This window comes from Hyposmocoma kahamanoa, unplaced genomic scaffold (genome assembly GCF_003589595.1).
Source record: "Hyposmocoma kahamanoa isolate Upper Pololo Valley unplaced genomic scaffold, ASM358959v1 116, whole genome shotgun sequence".
Classification (NCBI taxonomy): domain Eukaryota; kingdom Metazoa; phylum Arthropoda; class Insecta; order Lepidoptera; family Cosmopterigidae; genus Hyposmocoma; species Hyposmocoma kahamanoa.
Window position 1 is genome coordinate 3,670,386 of NW_020653391.1, and position 19,148 is coordinate 3,689,533.

Consider the following 19,148-nt stretch of genomic DNA (forward strand, 5'->3'; position numbering starts at 1 on the left):
GTGTGTGTGTGTGTGTGTGTGTGTGTGTGTGTGTGTGTGTGTGTGTGCGTGTGTGCGTGTGCGTGTGTGTGTTTGAGTATATATATATAGTTTTCAAACAAATAAATAACATTCTGTCTCTATTTCTGGTTATATACTCGATGGTACAATGCAACGCGAAAGTTTAAAAGTATATAATGTCAATTATAATGAAACATTTAACCAACTCCCGCTGCCTATAAGTCGCTTTTTTTAAATACAAGTCGTGGACTTTGTGGTAAGCGACACGCCTGTCCATAACAGTTGCAGTGCCACTCAGAGCTTTAAAACGCAAAGATCTGGGAGCAAAACCACTGCGCCCGTCACTCTGAGACATAAGTTGACTCTTGTCAATGGGCCTGTAACTTCACCACTTGGAGTGTAGGGTTGTCACATTATTATTTTGGAAGCAATATTTTTTCTTTGAGGAAAGGAAATTCATGACTTCATTCAAGAATTCAAAATCCTTTTTAGGCGACATTTGTGATCGACAGTGGATTATTGGGTTATTATTTCTATAAGGATGAGGCCCGACGAACGAATAGTGAGTTGTGAGTTGTTTTATTTAAGTTGCGTATTTTACGTTGCAATCGGTTTCGTATAAAAGTCCGGTTTGTGCCACACGAGGATGCAAAATGAGTTTATCTTCCGACTCACGCGCGTGATTACAATTGAATTTCGGTTGTACGGTAGTTGACGAAGAGGTGAGGGAAGTGGTTACGTTTCTTGCTCCATTACACTATATGACACAAACACCCCGTACAAACGCTTAAAATCAACTGAATAAAATATATTCATCTGATGGCCCAACCGTATTTCAGTCGAACGTAAACTACGCGATTTAAAAAACGCGACTCACAACTCACCAAATTACGCTCGTCTGGCCTCACCCTAAGGCAATGGTAAACATTAAAAACTTACCTAAATAATTATAGAAATAAATGAGTACGAACACAAAAATAAAAATTAAACACAAACAAATATATTTTCTTCCAATTCTACGCATTTTTTATTAACTAGGGTTTGTTTTTTATCGGTGCTTTAAAAAAAGGTGCAATTATTTTTAACAAGTCGCACTCTTCAATTAAAAAAAATGCTAGTTTAGAAAGGCGTTTCCAGTTAGCTAGTCTTCAGGGATGTCAGTCTTTGAAAATGGCGTGCAAGTTATTTTTTTTATTTCAATGGCCACGTATGCGGTAAGAATTTTATAATAATTTTAATTTTTCAACGGATTTATTATAAATATAAATTACGTGGTAATTATCGAAAGTCCTTATTTGAGGGGTCATGTGAACACAACCTTTTCTTTTCGTCTTTATTTAGGAACTTTTATACAATGTATATGCCAATTCCATCGTACCCTAAACTATAGTTTACATGTCTAGGCGGCGCTGTTGGAGAGCCGAACGCAACCTTATCACAATGTATTAATGATGAACATTTGATTAAAACTGAACATGTCTGAAAATAATGGACGGTGTACCTAAGGTTAATGTTTATTAGCGAAGTTCGAATGAGGTAGAACTCACACTTGTCAGAGCCCATTGTACCACTTTCTGCACGTGTAGCCTGAGGGCTAGGAACACTAGTGTGGCTCACAACGCCCTTCCAGTACAGTACAACAATGCTTTTAGGGTATTGTAGGCTACGGCCTCCGTGGCCGAACATCTATTTCTCTCGTGAGTTTGGGTATAATTTGTGGTTGTCTACGTGTATGTCCATGGCACCCGCGATACAGGGTTTCCCTAATGCAGGGCTTTGTTGAGAGTGTGCGTTATTATTATTAAATTGTTAATTTTAATAAATTTTCATAAGACACACAAAGGCGAGTGGACTAACGCTAGAAAGAATTTGATATTAGAGGATAATAAAGAGGAGTAATAATACGGCTGTAATAAAAAAATTGGTGCATAAGAGTACCAGACACACTTACAGAGAGTTGTCTTGAACACGATCTTCACGAGGAGTACTGGAGTAGGTGTGAGCTAGAGTGTAGCCTACATATGTGAGCTAGGCTCTGACACAGTTAAAAAACTTTGAAAAGACCGGCAGTACTAACTTCGAGAATTTATGTTCTAGCGTCAATTAAATTGCTTACTTTAGTGCGTTTAATATTCGTTTGATTGTAAAGTAACAGTTATATAGGGCTATGAGTGTGTGCGTTATTATTATAATTATTGTTATTGGGTCTCCTTCGATACTGCAGTGCTTCGGGAATACACGACCGTTGAATGTTTTTACGCAACAATGCGTAAAAGATGTGCTTCACTAGTGCGCCGTGTGAGGAGCATCTCTAATAGTATCCTGAAAATGATCTCCAAAAGGCTTAAGTGTCCGTCTATGAATCACTGCTGTGCGATTTCAAATGTCATCGCGAAGCGGTGATTGAATTGAGACGGCCGCCGTGGTCGAGTGGCTTGCATATTGGTTTTCATGGTGCCGGTTTCTGAGTTCCCGAGTTCGATCCCCGGCCGGGTCAGTGTAGAAACTAACTTTTCTATATCGTCTCTGGATGTTTGTTGTACCGTCGTTGTTTCCGATTTCCATAAAGCGCTTTAGCACTTACTTTGGGATCAGAGCAACGTATGTGATGTTGTTTAATACTTATTTATTTATAAAAAAAAGTATTTTAGAATTTTTATAGATGTAACTATAAGTATGTTATAACAAGTTATGGACCTAAGCTATCTGAAATAAATTAAAAACAGATAATCCGCGTCTTGAGTCCTCGGTAGGTATGCGCCGAATGTACTACTAATAATTAATAAGATACTTCACCTGTCCCCTAATAGTCTTACTTGAAATATAGTCTGATGTTTATGTAGCAGAAAGAGTTCGTCGTTCGTAATGGCATATTGTGCTTTAATACACGTAAACCTTATACCCAGTACTGGGAAAAATGCGGGCTATATCTTTATTTGCAGTACGAAATACAAATTGCTTTCATGGGGTATTTCAAAAATATAAAATAAGTTATTTTGACTTAAAATACAAAAGAAACGTTATGTTTACTTCATTTATTTAAAATACATATTACTATCATTACAACTAATCGAACACCACGAAAAATTTTAAACAAACATCAATTACAATATACATTGCGGTCAGAATTTTGTATTACCAATTATAAAATACAGTTATAAGTAGTAATTTAAATGCAAGTCTTGCAAGCAGTAGTACAGAATCGACTGATGAGGTAATTTCGAGCCATGTTTTCAGAGCACATATAACATAAAGAACCACCCATGTTGCCAAGAATCGAATGACAACATAACTTTGGCAATGATAATCGACGCCTTTGAAATATACGGCCACGACCCCACGGATAAGCTGGATCATTTGGCTCATTACCAGATTGAAATGATGAAAATAAAGCGTGCACCTGATCAGGTAATTCCTTAGATGAACTTTAGGTAGAACTAAAATCTAGAAGCTAGCAACCAAATACTAAAATAATTCAGTGTACTCTGTAGTTTTGTTTTCACTGATATTTTTATGATGGTCGTTAAATATCTAATCCGTAGTTTCATACGTTTTAGTGTAGCACTCACAATTTGACCTCTCATACTTTTTCTCATACATCTAAACACGCTCACTCGCTCGTAAAGTTCATCGTCTAAACTTACACAGGTCGCACACTCACGTAAAAATATACACACTCACACGTACACTAGCCCACACTCATCCAATGCACACACGCACATTGCACACACTCACACACACATCACACGCGCTTACACACACATCACATGCACTCACTCATACATCTCACGCACTCACGCATCACACGCACTCTCACATAATTTTTTTATATTTTTCTTTTCTCTTTTCTTTTTATTTATATAATTTGTTTCCATTTATTGATCAGAAATTCGGGAGGTGGAGGTCTGGTGACCTAAAACATAGGGAATCCTAGTTTAGGCTCCAGCCTCTACAAAATTTCCTATATACACTACTATTATTTCATTTAAATAGTTACGAATTTGTGGAGGAAATAAAGAATTTACTTTTTACTTACTAAGTTTACTATATTTTTAGACACTGCCTATCTTTTATTTTGTTTAGGATTAGCGCCATCTATCCATACTAGCAAGCGTTAATTTTAATTTAGTTTGTAGCACACAATGCCATCTATGACACGAAAAATTTGTCGAAGTTCAGAAAATAATTTTAACTCATGGTCAATATTTGAATATTCTAATAAGAAGGAAGAAAAACTGACTAATTATATTTCATATTAAAGAGGAATTAATTAATATCTACTGCCATTTACATATTAGAAAATACTTCTAAGCTTTCGACCAGCGCCAACTAAATAACTGACGGAATTTTTACCTTTTTCAGAGTTACGATTTGTAATGGAGATTAGCAGCCTCTTATATTGGTTCATGATATAACGTACGACAGAGCGAAACTTCAGTTACGCATTTTCACATAATTTTGATTTTATACTGATTTTTGTTGAAGCACAATTTATAAATCTTTTTATGTGTGTTATTTTGTTGGTAGGTCAATGGTGTTATTGAATGTCAGGATGTTGTACCACCATGATATTCCATTAAAAAAACAAAAAAAGGAGTAATTTCACAAAAAAGTAATTGAATATCATGATAGTGAAACATCCTGACATTCAATAAAAAACTTAGAGTGAAAAGCGATATCTCTAGCCAGGGCTAGTAGCTGTGTAAAGGTGCGTAACTGCGTGACGAAATACTTTCATAGGTTTCTCATAGATGGCACTACTGCTAAAAAGTCGTTAAAAACCAGATACAAAAAGATCCGACAAGCAAGCACATAGAAAAATTCGTGACGTCCGCTGGTTGGTTCCGTGGCGTAGTTGGCATAGCGTCTGACACGGTTTGCTAGAAGACGTTGAACGGTTCGAATCTGGCCGGATCGAAGGAATTTTTTCTAAGTAGTCGATCTTTGTGTTAATAATTATTATAAATCTTTTGCTCTACTATACATATATATAGTAGAATTAGTTAAAATTATACAATTCTCTAATTAAATGCTAACTACAAACTTAATTCTTACAACTGTACTGCCTTATTGTCATAACTAACGCGTTTGCATTTTGCTCATTTTCGAGATATTGGCAACAAAAATTATTTTTCTTTGATAAATGTAAATTAGGTACGTTGATTTTGCTTAACAATAAAAGTGGAAGATGAGGAGGATAAGGTATATTTTACACCACATTTTTATCTTCGTCCTGAAAAATGACATCGAAATCACGAGGTATTAACTCTAAGACTTTTGGTTTCTCAATGCATCTCTTCATTTACTGTTAGAAGTAAGAACCAAGACTAACCTAACCAAGAGGTAACACGCTTGATGTTGCAATTTATTACCATCGATCGCCAAAACTGATCCACCGCCAATTTAAAATTGCAACTGATCCCCTCTATATTTTGCAACTCCCAAAGAATCCCCTCATTGTATTTGTTAGATAAGTACGGTCAAGAGAAAAAGAAGTTTTGAAATCAAATGTATGATTGAGGAATTATAATCAAATGTTACAATTATCACAGACAATCAATTTGTTTTTGTGACAGGTCATTAATATTGGCGTATTGCAAATCACAAGTAACATAAATCAGTCTTGAGCAACATTTAAAATCTAGTTTAATGTTATGATTATCACGTATAATGTTATACATTTTCTTTACCACAATACCCACCAAAAATAAATTTGGAAGTACCAGGGTATCAGGTGGGATTAAAATATTAATATTTATTCTTGATCCACTGCATTGGGGATCCGATGGGAATAGAAAATAATTTGAAATAAAATGGGTTCCCCAGGGGATCGATTTTAGGAGATCAGATGGGAATGCGTCGACATTGGTGTGGTTGTTTATAAAATTTGTTATAAGCACACATATACAAGCAAACGTACACACGTAAGGATCTGCTTATTTTTTGTAATATACTGAGGTTAATTGAAAATGTTTTAGTACATAATAAACGAGCATGTTCACATAGCGACTGACCATTTGGCAAGATTCATACACATGCACATAAAGGAATTAAAGGTAAGTCCAAAGTCGTCATATAGGTGCTATTTTAGCTATAGAGTAGCACGTATCCGCTCAGATGAAGGTCTTAGGGTCGAAACACAAAACTGCGAATCGGCGCGAGGCGAATTCGCAAAGCATTTCAAGCAGATTTCGAGGCGCGCGCGGGCGCAAGTGCGCGCGCCGTGCAGGTAGACTTTGTTCCCACTGGCGACAAATCGGAAAAAATCCCATATGTTACCAGGTGGTGAAAAACGGGTTAAAAAAATCTCAGTGGTTGCCAGTGGTGATTTCTACTGGTGGCAAAGGGGAAAAAAAACCCATATTTTACCAGGTGGTGACAAAATAAGAATATAAAAAGTTCTGTTGTTGCCACTGCCGACAAATGGAAATTTAGATATTCCAGTAGTTGCCAGTGGTAAAAAAATAAATAAAAATGGAATAAAAAATCCCAATGAATATATAGTATGTTGAATATATGAATAGCATGTTTGCTGCCGCCATCGAAAAGGAATAAACGTTTGAAGAAAAATCGGTAGTAATTTAAAATTTACATATATTCAAAAAATACAGGAAGTTCTTTTTACACGTCATAAATTTTAAATAAAATGAAAAAATCAATTCAAACCATTTTCTGCAACATTACAAGAAGTACAATTGCGTCAGTGTATCACCAAATGAGCGATATTGATACAAGGCGTGACATGGAGTGGTTAAAATCACCAAATATTAATTATTTACTTTTTGAATTCCGGATTTATGCATCCCTACACACATAGGACTTGTTAACTGAAATAAGTCATAAGGTAATTCAGTTGACAAGTGGTTGTGTTCTTCAGTTCGTCCCGTCATTTGGTACCATTAAAAAATAATTTAAAGAACGAATGTAGATGCCAAAAGTCAACACCAACATTTCACAAGCTAAAAATATTTTTACATGCAATCAGGTACTTCTAATAGCCCTGGATGATGTCATAGACAACATGCTAACGATGTACGACAATCATAATGCAATTAAAACTGAGCGAGTGGCTACTTACAATTCGCCTTCGGGAGGCGCCGTACCCTCAGAGTTTTACATGAGTCAAGGTATAGTACTTGAAATACACTCCCGGATACATAAATCCATCTTGCATTTTTATTTTACAATTGCTAGATGTAACTTGTTTTATTATCATTGAAAAAACAGTTTTTCCCGATTTCGCAAATTCAAATTTTCAACAAAACCTTTTGCAAATGACGTTTAGTACACCACTTTCAAACTTGAATTAGTTATTGATCAATCAAACATTATTTAAGCTAAGGACATTTAATACTGACAATGCAAAGTGGCTCGAAATATGTGTCCGGGAGTATATATTTTTGCGGTAAAGATAGAATAATTACATGACTTAACGACCTCGGTGGTCCAACGGGCTGCAATATGGGCGCTGCATTAGATGATTCCCGAAAGGACCAATTCGGGAAATGACCTGTTCTAAATTGGTTCTGGTATGGTATGTTCCTGGTAATGCCAGAGAGTGAATTCCGTTGCACCGGTATTCATTGTATAGTTCCCTATTTGAGACCAGGCAATCGATTTTTCTGACACATTATTTAGAAAGAAAGAAAACAAATACATTTTTTAATTAAACAATAAGTGCGCATTTCACCTCCTATAATATCACCTGAAATGTCTCACCTGACGGAAAGTGACGATAAGGTCGACGATGGATTATGCACAACTTAATAGGCTTATGCACTCTCGCTTTGAAAAGGCCCAAGTACATAGTTTAAGGAACAAGTTTGCAGGCAGGTAATTCCACTCCATAGTCGTTCACCATGATCGTGAAAATTTATTTTAACTACCACAAATAAGTTTAAAGGGAAGAAGGAAAAAAGTCTGTGTACAGTTTAAGTTCTCGGGTTTCTCTCAGAGAAAAGTTTAAGGAGACTGGTATCATGACTCAATCACAGAATCACAGTACATTTACTCAAATATTTTGTATGCCTGTAAAAATATACATAATTTCATTAAGAAAGTAGATATCCATAATATTAGGGGTTAAAGTATGAAATTGCCGTTTTATTGCAATAGGTTCTTTGAATTTTCATAGAATCTTCATGGTTTGAGGTTTTCGAATGAAACTTTTTTCAAATGGTTTCTGTGATTTTTTTTTTTAAATTTGAAACATTTGAATATCGACTTTCAATTGTTTTTGTTATTCAATTTAGACAAGAAAGATGGATACTGCGAAAATTCGAGTGATTTTTGAATACGAGTTCCGACGCGGAACTAACGCGGCAGAAACAGCCCGCAATATCAATGCTGCGTTTGGAGAGGGGTCTACTAATGAACGCACCGTGCGATTTTGGTTTAAACGCTTTCGTGATGGAAATTTCGACTTAAAGAACGAGGCACGAGGAAGACCGCCCACACAGGTGAATAACGATGAATTAAGAGAGATAGTGGAAGCCGATCCTAGTCAAACTACCCAGGAATTAGCGGCATGGTTTAACGTTACCTTACCCACAATATTGACTCACTTGCGTCAAATCAATAAAATAAAAAAATACGAAAAATGGGTGCCTCATGATTTGACTGATCTGCAGAAAGAAACGCGTGTTGAAACTTGTGTTGCCTTGTTGAACCGGTACAGAAATGAAGGAATATTGGATCGAATTGTAACATGTGATGAAAAGTGGATTCTTTATGATAACCGGAAAAGAAAAATGCAATGGCTGACCCCAGGTCAAATGCCACAACAGTGTCCTAAAGCAAAACTTACCAATAAAAAGGTAATGGTAACTGTTTGGTGGTCTCAGCATGGTGTTATTCACTATAGTTTTCTCCGATCTGGTCAAGCAATAACGGCAGATGTCTATTGTGCCGAACTCCGAACCATGTTGACAAAACTAGCAGTAAAACAGCCCCGACTCATGAATCGATCTTCACCATTATTGCTCCACGACAACGCGAGACCTCACACAGCACGAGAAACCATTTTGACCCTTCAGGAACTGCAGTTAGAAACCATTCGTCATCCTCCGTATTCACCAGACCTTGCTCCAACGGACTACCATTTTTTTCGTGATTTGGACAATTATCTACGTGACAAGAAGTTTTCTTCCCAGGAGGCAGTACAAAATGCTTTCACACAGTTTGTGCAGTCTAGATCGTCGGAGTTCTATCGCAAAGGCATTAATAACCTTCCCATTAGATGGCAGCAATGTATAGATAATAATGGCAACTATTTTGATTAAATAAATTTGTTAAAAATTTAAAAAATAAACAATTTAGATTTTCAGTACAAATCGGCAATTTCATACTTTAACCCCTATTATTAACCTTAGAACTAAGTCCAAACTCATGGTACCACGATTTCGTTTAAATTAGGTAAACGATTCTTTTATGGGGAACTGTATACATTTTTACAATAAGATTCCGGAGAATATATTTAAATTATCATTTCCTAAGTTTAAAACTTACATTAAAGGTATTTTAATTGAAAAGTCATATTACAAAATTGAAGAGCAGGTATGTTTTAGATAAAGAAATATGGAAAGACAACAAGAGTCTAGTTCCACACAATTATGATTCAAAGTGTATTCCACAGCATTTAAGTTTATTTGAAAAGAGCAATCCCTAGAGTTTCTTGCTCGTTCTTCTCAGGGAGGTCAGCGTAGTGAACGAGCAGTAGCTTAAAAAAAATGACGTTTTCAATTGTGAAAGTTTTACCTACGGAATAAATGATTTGACTTTGACTTTAAAAAAGGTGGATAAGTTTGTGGCAAACCATATTCATTACACTGTTAATATAGTGTATATCGCTTCGTAAATTCCCCTAGATACCTGGTGGTCTTCTTACCGTATCGATGGCACACTCTGTAAAGCTTGTCATAGTGGTGAAAGGACCAATCGGCGTAAGATAGGTACGTCTTGTAAGGGGAGGCTCGTTCCTCGTGGTACCAAAAAAAGCCGTGGTAGTCTAATGGTTTGACCTATTGACGGACTCGCATATCTGAGTTTTTGGTTTTTTTTATAACATCAAGTGACGGGACGAACAAGTCGTGCGCCTGATGGTATGCTATACGCCTGTCCATAACAGTTGCAGTGTCCTCAAAGCTTTAAATCGCAAAGATCTGAGGGGCACTGCCACTGCCCGTCGCCCTGAGACATAAGTTGACAAGTCCCTTGTGCCTGCAATTTCACCAGCACCCTTACACTTCAAAACCGGAACACAGTAATGGTGACATTACTGCTTGGCGGCAGAAATAGATAAGGTGGCAGTACTTCCCTGGACGAACTCTTTCACAAGGCCCTCTTCTGCTACTTGTGTACATATTGTAAGAAACGATTGTCAGAATATTTGCAAACAAAATATTAATTAATAAACAACATTTCAGAATTCTACTGCGGCAAGAACGTCTACATATTCATATCGGAATTATACAGTGATATTTATAACATGGGTCGTGGTATCACACCATATTGTAAAGGCAGAGCGTTCCATTTCATAGGCTTCGTTCACTATCTTGACGATAAACGGTATTTCCTTGAAGAAGACCCGAATGTTGTATTTGATATGGAAAATTACATACATGGTTTGGAATGCCATCTTGGAATTTGTATATTCAGGTGCGTTGTATAGAGCTTCCCAGACGGACTTAGAAAGGTTTACCTTTAAAATTCAATATAAAAAATTAAACTAATATAAACGATATGTAAGAAAGACTTGGATATTACCGTGCGTTTGATAATTCCGTGTATTTACAACTACATGCTATTTACAATATCTCCAGTGCCACAGTATCATAGTTCGACACGTGTTACTCCCCCGTAAGTTTTCTATTACTTATCTAATTCCGTGAAAAAAGGGCGATCATGCGAAGGCTATGCGTAAAGTGGGTAGGAAAAAGGCTATCCTGTTTGTTAAAATACTCGTTATGGTCCTATGTGTCGTATATCGTCGTGATTCTTTACAGGTTCCATGGTCACAGTCGAAACGAAAAAACAAATATACCCGATTTAAATTCGGAACAATAGTTTCATTTTCCATATCTCTATATTTTATTTTGGTTACCAATTTATTCTAGAGTTTAATGAATTAAGGAAACTCTTTCTTTTCAGATTTCCATTCAAAAAGAACCTCCAACATGTAAGAGACATTTCAACACTGCCAAAAGCGATAGTCAAATGTGGTACAATTATGTACAAGCTACCCCCGCTGACGGCCGTCTCCTGCATTATCACTTCCGGATCGTTCATCCTAGATTTTAACATACAAGGGCTACGTTTTAGGCATTACGATTATTTGTTGGTAAGCATTTAAACAGTTATAGAATTGTGAAATCTATACTTCGTTTCTATTGACTTACAAATAAATTGACGACGGGTCTAATACAAAAACCACGAAAAAAATGTCCCAAGTCAACCTATTTAAACGTAGTGACATGTAAAGGAATATGAAAAAGCTAAAACGTTGAATTTAAATTGTAATGTCATCGCAGTATCGCGCTGTCAGTCGAACAAATGAAGATTAAAGCGGAGTTTGACGCTCTGCATACCATTTTAACGCCTTACAAGTTCGGGCACTTTTTAGCGCGGACCCGACGTCCATATAATTGTAAGTCAATGTTCGTTTCAATCCATTTTAAACAAAAATTAAATTAAACAAGTCACTGACCGGATCAGAGACGATTTATAGATGGCCAATTGTAATGCCAACTACATATCGATTAATTAATTGACTGAATTGATTTGTTTAATTGAGTCATACTCTAGAGGTTTTCCTAACATAAAAATAGTGAAAATACGTAAACCTATGAAAGCATATATTTAAAATTTCCGAAGTCTTAATTTTAAATCCTCCTCAAATTACACTTAGATACTCGTTTGATTGCGATTGAAATTTTTGATTTAAGAAATATACTTGAAAGTGTTACTTATTCGCCTTATTGAGTTATAGCATTAGAATTTGAACCAAACAGGTTTGTTTACTTTTGTTTAAAATGGATTGGAACACACTATATAACAATTTTTTTCAGAGAAATGAGACTTAAAAAATATGGAATATACATGTAATGTAGGCTTTACAACAATTGGCGCGACTCTGGCAACGGTTTATCAATTCCATTTCATTTATACTCCTGGGCACGGGTGTCCTCTCAGGTGAAGGTTTATGCAATGCGGATAGGGGACGTCACACATTTTCCGAGGGTAGTGATCCTTCTTCTTCGTGCAGGTTTCATCACGTCTTTCTTATCAATTTGTCTTTCTATTGAATCGATTCGCTTGAAAATCGCATTGAAATAAATCGATACAAAAAATCGTTAGTTTGCATGCACTTGAAGCGATCTTTATAAAAATCGAATTGTAATGTGCATCCTTGGCAGTGGCAATTCACAGGATTGCAAAGTGGGTATTGTAGACATTTTCGTCTAAAAAAGATTTTTTACATCGAAATTTGCAATAACTAATATATAAACTAAACGCCGCTTTAGCCAACGATTTTGGGCAGATGGGATAGATGGGTTAACATACGGCGCTTTGGTAAAAACCCGGGCGGGTTGATTAGGTTTTAACCCACTGCCCATCTCTACACGCGGGATAAAACAGCGATACAATCGTATTTGTATACCTGCCGTGTATAATTGCACTGCATTCGAGAACATTTTACTAAAATTAATTAGCTTCATTTAGATCCTGCCAAACGGTCACACGTACTACACGAAAGAGAAATACACTCCTCTGGTCTGCGACCATCACGTCTGTGAATGGAATAACACTAATTTTTATGGAGGTAAGTATTACACAGATAGCACCGAAGTAAATGAACACCTTCCTTTAAAACGTAAAATTGTTTTAATTGTGCCCTTTGTATAGTAAAACCATACGTGATCAAAAGTCAAAAGTGCTTTTTAGCGAGAGCATTACGCATTCTTATGCATTCAACAAGAAGTTTCTTAATTTTTTTTTATAATATCAAGTGACGGGACGAACAAGTCTAACTCACTAAGTCTAGCTATACGTCTGTCCATAACAGTTACAGTGCCATTCCAAAGCCTTAAGTTGCAAAGATCTGAGGAGCACTGCCACTGTACTTGTCACCTTGAGACATAAGTTGACAAGTCTCATGTGCCTGTAATTCCACCACTACCCTTTCAAAACCGGATCACAGTTATACTGACATTACTGCTTGGCGGCAGAAAACGGCAAGGTGGCAGTACTTCCCTGGACGAATTCTTTCACAAGGGGCTCTACTGCTACTAAAACTGCCTTAGTCATTAGCTATGATTCATTCGCTAAAAACTTAAATGATAAGTTTGTCACTTTTCTTCTAACTGCAGCTTGATTTTGATTGCCTCTCCCGATCGGAAACTGCGTCTTTTCCGAGTCGAGGCGATGATAATTGCGAGCCACAACTGATCGATCGGAAACTTTTGACATTTACTCGATCTTAATGTAAACGGCTTGGAGTTGAATTTAAATCTTAAGTGTGTTATTATATCATGAGTGCAAAATACAAACATACATTGTATATTGTAGGTCCATTCATCATACCAGGAGATCCAGGTGATGGTTTAGCGCCTGTCCCACCGTATATTGACCAGACTACAGAGCCATTCCCGATTTCTACTGAGCCTAATCGACCGGACGAAATTAACACTACTTGTAAGTTGTCGAAACTAAAGATTGTTTCCAAAATGTATCATGCGGCCGCCATTTCTAGAATTGAGGAAGAAGAACAGAGGTAGCGCTTGCTTATGACGTTAGTATAATGAGATATGGTTAACTCCGTACAAAAATAGCAGCGCGACTTGTATCTGTGTGCACGCCCACGCTACGGATGCCCACATTCGCATAATAATGAAAGGAGCGTAGGACGTTACGACGACCAGCGTTATGCAACCAGAGATAGGCAAGCGCCCGGGTTTTAATCCGGCTCTTTGTTAACGTCGGCTTTAAATTGGTTTAAAACCCACTAACGCCCAAATCGAGGGCAAAAACTATTTATATATTTATTTGTTATTATTTATGTTTGTTACAAATCGAATTTTATTAATAATTGTTTCTTGCTTTCTGATCTAGAGGATCGATTTGCCTTTCTATTGAATAGATTCGCTTGAAAATCGCATTGAAATAAATCCATACAAAAATTCGTTAGATCGTATGCACTTGAATCGAAGTTCATAACAACCGAATCGTAACGTTCCTTCCTTAGTAATGAGAATCCATGGGATTGCAAGGTGTGGTGAGTTGTCTCTTTTTCAAAAAACATTTTTTACATCGAAATTTGTAATAAATATGGAATTATAACGATTTTGGACAGAAATGGGTTAAAATCGTTAAAAGCTTTGGGTGAAAAACAGATTAAAATCCGGGCGGGTTGATTGGTACTTAACCTACTGCCCATCTCTGTATGCAACGCGAATCCATCGCGAAATTATGCGAATGTGTGCGTCCGTACACTGCACGCGGCGGGCGTGCACATATACAAACCACACTGCGACATTTGCATGGAGTTACCATATTCCGTTATGATATCCCATATTTATTGTCTTCTTTTATGATTTGATGTTTTTGTGTGTATGTTACGCGGTTACTTCGATTTGTGAACTGATTTCGACGGTTCTTTTTTGTTGGGAAGTGGGTACCTCAGTAATGGTCCCATTTAAATTTGAAGAAAATATTCTACCTCCAAGGGTGGAAAATTAGGGGATGAATCCGGTTTATTGAACTTCACCCGCTTTCCGTTAACCGATTTTAATAATACTTGGCACAGGTGTAATATGAATGAAAATTAAGTGTCATGGTTATTTAGAGATAACCTGATGTTGGACGCTCGAACATATCCTGAACGAATGACCCATATTCGAAAGGACGTATTCGGTGCCAAGAGGTTGAAGTTCGAATTCGAGGTCGACGAGAAACGCTCGACCTCGACATGGAGCGCCCTCCTGACAGGGAAACGTTTAGCTCCGAAATTTGCCGACTTCTGTGTAGCGACTATGAGGACAGTAACGCAGGTCAATAAGGCGGCAACAAAGCCTCCGTAGTGCGGAGGGGACAATGTGGGAAAAATACCTATTCATATGTAAACGCGTTTGTTACTGTTTCCAAATGTTAGTACAATGCAACGCGAAAGTTTAAAAGTATATATATTAGAGAAATTAGTTGAATTCTGACGCAATATTTTATTTGATTTTTTTCTTTTACAATGATTTACACTATTTTATTATTTTTTACAATTTTATGGAATTATTATTAATTGTACAATTTTACAAATGACTTTATACAATTTAGACTAATTAAGAACATGGATTTTGTTTTATTTTAATATTTAATTTTTTTTATTGACAATTTTTTCTTTTTTTTTACAAAAATATAATGCTAGTTAAGTAATAAAAAACATATACATATAAATAAATATGTTATGCATAGTGAGTAAAGAAAGAAGAATAGTAATAAAAAAGAAACATACTTAGAAAGAATATGTATTCAAGGACCCCGAATAATAAATATCGTTGGGGGTGGAAGAGGGCCAAGGAAAAGCCCTGATGATGGAAGTGGCAGGCAGATAAAAGGAGCTCCTCAAAAGTGTACAGCATCTACCTTGTGTTTGGGCTCGTATTCCAGAACTCTACTCAATGCTACTCTAATGCGACCCTAATGGCAAGGACTTGAGTACGATTTCTAGTGCTTTAAATCATACTCAAGTCCTGACTTGAGCATTGAGTAGACTTCTGGAATACGACTCCTATGATTCGTTTTGACGTGCACTTCTATCTGCGTTTCAACTGTCTTTGAGTTGGACGGGGCAACGAATACAGCGAAAGAGGATAGCAAAGTTTTTAACCTTTTGGCCGCCACTGATAAAAATTATAGTACCGGCACGCTATGATGGCCGTTTTGACGTTTGTCTGCTTATCAAGGTTCGTATCAATTCAGTTACGTGCAGTAAAATTTATGAAATGTGTAATTTTACGACACAACTCGGTATTTGTTGTTCGAAATTTAAAAAAAATGAAATCTAATACGATCGTCACTTATGGGATCGCTTCTACCTCCGACAAACTCGCGTCAAAGCTCAATGTAAAACAAAGCAGTTTCGAATTGACGATATTGTGTATATTAAGTAAACATTTTTATTTTCGTTTTATTAAAACTTTTTAATCAGCAATTGCAATACTATTTAAAAATCTAAAAACTTATAGATGCGACTCGTATTTGATTATATTTTTTTCGATAATGAATTGAGATTTGACCTCACTATTGTAATCTGTCAAAACGGCCATCAGAGCGTGCCGGTACTGTAGTTTCGTTCCCTGGACGGCAAGTCTATATGTATAGTGATGTGGCATGTTATGAATTCCCAACATATATTGAGTGAATTCTTTATGGATTCCTTACTTAAACAGAATATACAAATAATACATATGTACTTCACGCCTTTTTCCCATCGGGGTGGGCAGAGACAACAGTCTTCCACTTGCTACGGTCCTGACACACATCTTTCGCCTCATCAACACGCATCAATGCTTTCATACACGCTCGTCGGTTATGGGTACTCTTGACCTGGCCCTTCGTTAGGATGGCCTCAATTTGGTCATGATAAGTTCTCCTTAGTCGGCCCATACCAACTTGCCCGCTCACACTCTCCATATAAGTCTGTTTCGTCACTCTTCTATCATTCATCCTCTCTACATGACCGAACCATCTAAGCATCCTTTTCTCTATCTTTGTCACTATACCTTCTTCCACGCCGCAACGCTCTCTTATCACACTGTTCCGTAATTTATCCGTCCGAGTCACTCCAGCCATAATCCTCAAAACTATAATTTCTACTGCATTAAATATACTTTCATGCTTCTTCTGCCAAACCCAACATTCACTACCATACATAAGTGTAGGAACCTGCCCCCCCATGCACAGTCAATCGTGCCTTTTTAGACACTTTCTGGCTGCCCATGAAAGTATGCAAGGCACCATTCACCTGATTCCCTGCGTTCACTCTTTTTTCAATGTCTCTTTCACATTTTCCATCACACGTAAACATAGCACCCAAATACAGAAACTCTTTCACTTGTTCCACTTTCTCTCCTTCGATCAATATCGTGCAATTATTCGTCATATCTTCCTCTCTTTCAAAAACCATTACTTTTGTCTTTCCCACATTAATTTTCATTCCTTTCCTTTTAAGAGCACCATGCATAATATTTGCCATCTCCTGCAACTACTCCACCGACGACGCTAATATCACCTGGTCATCGGCGTATAGGAGGCACTTAATGAGTAAAACATTCATTCTCAGCCCACACGTACTCTCTTTTAAAACTTTCAAACAGCCATGGCGACGCTACACATCTCTGTCTAACACCTTTCCCGATATCGAACCAGTCAGTGTAAGTACCATTTATTCTGATACAGGCACTGGGATCCTCATAGAGAGATTTCAGTGCCTGAACTAGACTGCCGTCCACTCCATTCATGGGCAATGTCGACCACAATTATTTCCTTGACACTCTGTCGTAGGCCTTCAACAATTAATATATAAATATTATACAAGGATAATATTTAATAATTAATTTTTAATTGAAAAATTAAAGGGTTTCAATGACGCTTTAAGTCGTCACTGTCGTATCAACCAAGTTAATGTAAGACGTTTTAAAGCGTCCACGGCGGTCTAAGTACTTACTTTTCATAATAATCAGTATATATATATTTTTAATTGTCCCTAGATACCGTGGACGGTTGCTGGTTCATGTTTCCACCAAACTATGGTTCCATTGCTGGCATTAGCTATTTGGATTCTTTGTCTGTCAACGAATACCGATACAGCTGTCAAGGCACGCAGAATAAGGTGATTGGGTCTAAAATTGTTTTGATATTTTTCACTGGGGAATGTAGATTAGAATAGAAGAATTGGATGTCTTTAGAAACTTGATTTGGTTTTAACTTAGTTAATTGATATAAATAAAGTAAACGCTTATAGAAGTGCTGCAGTGCCGCGGTAGCCGTGCGTCTGTATCGCTTTAGTAATTTTTAGTTCACGAATTGTGGCTGTAAAAGTGGCGCGCGTATGTCACGACAGTGGCGCTGCGATTGCGCTTCTAAATATTGTACGAAAAATAGTAGTGACACTGCACAGTGGTGTCAGTGCAGAGCGTCTATAAGCGTCTAATTTGAAGGCATCCTAACACTAGACTCAGTGTTACCAGCGTCATTTGGGTCGAAAGTTATGTTATACTTAGACTTAGTTTTTTTAATCTAAATATCCTAAATAAAAAGTAGGCACGCCGACATATCATTCTAATCAAGCTAAATTTAAAATTCCACTATAGTAACTTAAAATTCCACACAAAACCGTTGTTTAAATAACAGTCAACTTATTTAAGTAAAGAACTACAATCATAAGTACAGGCTGAATGGTGTTCCACAGGGCATCATACTTATACCCCAGTAGTTAGCTTGCTCTTTTTGAGACAAGGCATGTGCATCTTAATTACCATAAAAAGACGTAAGATCTGTCACTTAAACTAGTGTATGATGTAGCGAAGGATAAATGATAGTATGTTATTTTAAATAGTTTTTGTTGATTTTATGTTCATCAGGGTCTATATTGGTATCCTCAATGGATGGGTGTGCCTCCTCATCATCCATATCCGACATCTGGTGACCGGCCCGGCGATATTGCTCAAGTATCTTCGCCCTTCTACCCTCATCAACAGGGCAAGCAGGACTGATTTTGCTTCAAGGAACTGAAATCTCATATAAAATGATATTAAAATACAAAATAGATTTCAAAGGTCAGACTTTTTGTACGCTTTTATTAATATATATTTTTAATTTATTTATATTTTTAATCTATGTAGACAAGCGACGCAGTTGGTTAGTGGTTAGAGTAAACATGGACGGTCGGAAAAAAGTGAAACAAGTTTTTTTAGTAGATTTTTAATGGCTTTGGCATGAAGCCTTACAGTCCATTCTTAATTTCTTCTCTTCATTTTAGTTTCACTTTTCATTTAGGTTTTCAGTCTTCATGTGACGTAAAAACGCACTAATGTTCCTAATTTGAATAGGTTCATTTTTAATTTAAGTTACGTTGGGATGAACGAAAGGAGCCTCCT

The 19,148-nt window shown here is 36.8% G+C and overlaps 1 protein-coding gene across 1 annotated transcript; it reads left to right on the forward strand.

The window, feature by feature from the left end:
- The first annotated feature begins 1,116 nt into the window (after window positions 1-1,116).
- Window positions 1,117-18,825, forward strand: LOC113239828. Its single transcript, XM_026476969.1, has 10 exons — window positions 1,117-1,214; window positions 3,238-3,408; window positions 5,979-6,056; window positions 6,986-7,127; window positions 10,425-10,656; window positions 11,149-11,338; window positions 12,721-12,820; window positions 13,567-13,692; window positions 17,760-17,881; window positions 18,633-18,825. The coding sequence occupies exons 1-10, from the start codon at window positions 1,155-1,157 to the stop codon at window positions 18,762-18,764; spliced, it is 1,353 nt and encodes a 450-aa protein (XP_026332754.1). The 5' UTR covers window positions 1,117-1,154; the 3' UTR covers window positions 18,765-18,825.
- Window positions 18,826-19,148: the final 323 nt, after the last annotated feature.

Excerpts from the sequence above, each read along its gene's own strand:
- LOC113239828 (XM_026476969.1), top strand. The coding sequence starts at position 1,155 with ATGTCAGTCTTTGAAAATGGCGTGCAAGTTATTTTTTTTATTTCAATG. Across the intron at positions 3,409-5,978 it reads TAAAGCGTGCACCTGATCAG|TACATAATAAACGAGCATGT; the intron begins GTAATTCCTTAG and ends AAAATGTTTTAG. Across the intron at positions 11,339-12,720 it reads GGCATTACGATTATTTGTTG|ATCCTGCCAAACGGTCACAC; the intron begins GTAAGCATTTAA and ends AGCTTCATTTAG.